Source organism: Marmota monax, unplaced genomic scaffold (assembly GCF_021218885.2).
Source record: "Marmota monax isolate L192 unplaced genomic scaffold, Marmota_monax_Labrador192_F-V1.1 WCK01_AAM20220418_F8-fsc00001, whole genome shotgun sequence".
NCBI classification, from domain to species: Eukaryota; Metazoa; Chordata; class Mammalia; order Rodentia; family Sciuridae; genus Marmota; species Marmota monax.
In genome coordinates, this window is record NW_026693777.1 from 11,069,162 (window position 1) to 11,071,175 (window position 2,014).

Genomic DNA, 2,014 nt, shown 5'->3' on the forward strand with positions numbered 1-2,014 from the left:
ATTTAAATAAGGAAAGTACCATTTTCAATTACAACATTCTGCATTAATATAAAAAACTATTTCTCTAATAGTTTCTAGTTTAAAAATTGAACAAACATTTTTTAAAACAAAGATTTAAACATTTTTTGTCAGTGAATATAATTTATTGATGAACAGGAAAATTAATTAATTAGCACGGTCCATGGAGGCAGTGCTGCCAAAGCCTTCAGGAGTGCAAGGCCCGCCACTTGTCCAAAGGGCCACGATTGGGGATGTATTTGACTCCACAGCCATTAGGAATGAGGCGCTTCTTGGCCACTTTGTCTTCGAATTCGTGAGCATCAAACTTGGTAAAGCCCCACTTCTTGGAGATATGGATCTTCTGGCGACCCGGGAACTTGAATTTTGCCCTGCGTAAGGCTTCAATCACGTGCTCCTTGTTCTGAAGCTTGGTGCGGATGGACATGATGACTTGGCCAATATGGACCCTGGCAACAGTCCCTTGAGGTTTTCCAAAGGCACCTCTCATACCTGTCTGGAGCCTGTCAGCCCCAGCACAGGACAACATCTTGTTGATGCGGATGACATGGAAAGGATGGAGGCGTACTCGAATGTGAAAGCCATCTTTGCCACAACTTTTCACCATGTACTTGTTGGCACAAATGCGGGCGGCCTCCAGGGCTTCGGAGGACAGCTGCTCATACTCATCCGACACCATGTGACCACAGAGTGGGAACTCATCCACTTTGGCCTTTTTCCGACCCAGGTCAAAGATGCGAATCTTGGCATCTGGGACACCTCGGCAGAAAGGAGACTTTGGGTAAGGCTTGTTCTTACAATACCGGTAACAGCGAGCTGGGCGGCGGCCCATGGCTACCTAAAGAATTGGCGGTGGGTTGAAGCAGGAGGTTTGTGGGAGCCCGCGAAGTATATACGTTACCCATCGTCCCTCGCCGCAACCATAGAGTTTTATCTAAGACGTGAAGACCTGACCTCTCAACCGCGGTCACAGTGCCACGCCGCCTCGGTGGGATTGGTTTCAGATGCTCAGATAGGGTGTTGAGGGCAGGGTAAGGGATCCTGACTTGCTGCAACCACTCCGAAGCTATTTACTTCCTGCTGGCGCTTTGGGGCTTGCAACCTTGACCTTAGGCTTTGCCTTAGGCGCATATTTCTGAGAGCTTACAAAATTTCCCTTTACTTATTCTATGTACTCTGTGGTTTGGCTAAATAATCCATTTTCCACAGCATGTATCTTGCTGTCAGTAATTGTAGAGTAGTTCCTCTTTCTTGAAAAATACGATGACCACTCTCTCTAGATAAAGTGATTATGTGGCATGAGTGCTCTGATGAGGCTCTGATGGAAACAGGAATAAAGAGAAATGACAGTTCTTATATATGTTGCTCAATAATTGTTTTTAAACGCAAAACTTATTTGGTCTAATGGAATGTTTTAATTATCAAAATGGTATTCACGAAAGTGAAATACCAACTGAGTCCATCACCCCCACCCCCCCACCCCCGCCTTCGGACTCTTTGTAAAGTATTAAAGCTGCTATAAATTATATAGAGTGATCATGTTTTAGTCATCTTTTACATTACTGGAAATGAGTTTAATCTTATTACATTTTGTAAAATATTAAGATTTGGATCAGGAGGTAGGGAAGGAGGAAAAAGAGGATAAGAGAATTTATAAATAGTTTGTAAATGTCACTTGCATTTTTTAACTTTCCTTATTTCTTTGTGTTATTTCATAAATCCATATCATGCAACAGAATCCTGCCAATGTGAACATATTCTATTAATCCTTTCTCTTTAACCGAGCAGAAAAATAGTTGTAACAAAATAACTCATGCCATTAAAGTGAGGTAGGTTTTTTTTTTTTTTTAAAGAAACTTATTAGAATAGAAGAATTTAAACTCCCATTATAGGAAACTTTTCCACAGTAGATGGAAGCTTACTTGCTTCCTCTTCCTTCATTTATTTCTTGTTTTTCTCAAATAGCTTCTATTTACTGTTTGAGTACAGAGCTAAA

At 41.5% G+C, this 2,014-nt stretch overlaps 1 protein-coding gene across 2 annotated transcripts; it reads right to left on the reverse strand.

Moving 5' to 3' along the window:
• Positions 1–205: 205 nt before the first annotated feature.
• On the reverse strand, positions 206–850 carry Rpl10l (ribosomal protein L10 like). Of its 2 annotated transcripts, XM_046461901.1 has the most exons (2): positions 742–850; positions 206–660 (listed from the first exon to the last, which is right to left on the reverse strand). In XM_046461901.1, the coding sequence occupies exons 1-2, from the start codon at positions 848–850 to the stop codon at positions 206–208; spliced, it is 564 nt and encodes a 187-aa protein (XP_046317857.1). The 2 variants fall into 2 exon arrangements, with proteins under 2 accessions (XP_046317857.1, XP_046317856.1); XM_046461900.1 differs by having other exon boundaries at positions 206–850.
• Between the last annotated feature and the right edge of the window lie 1,164 nt (positions 851–2,014).

Excerpts from the sequence above, each read along its gene's own strand:
- Rpl10l (XM_046461900.1), bottom strand. The coding sequence starts at position 850 with ATGGGCCGCCGCCCAGCTCGCTGTTACCGGTATTGTAAGAACAAGCCT.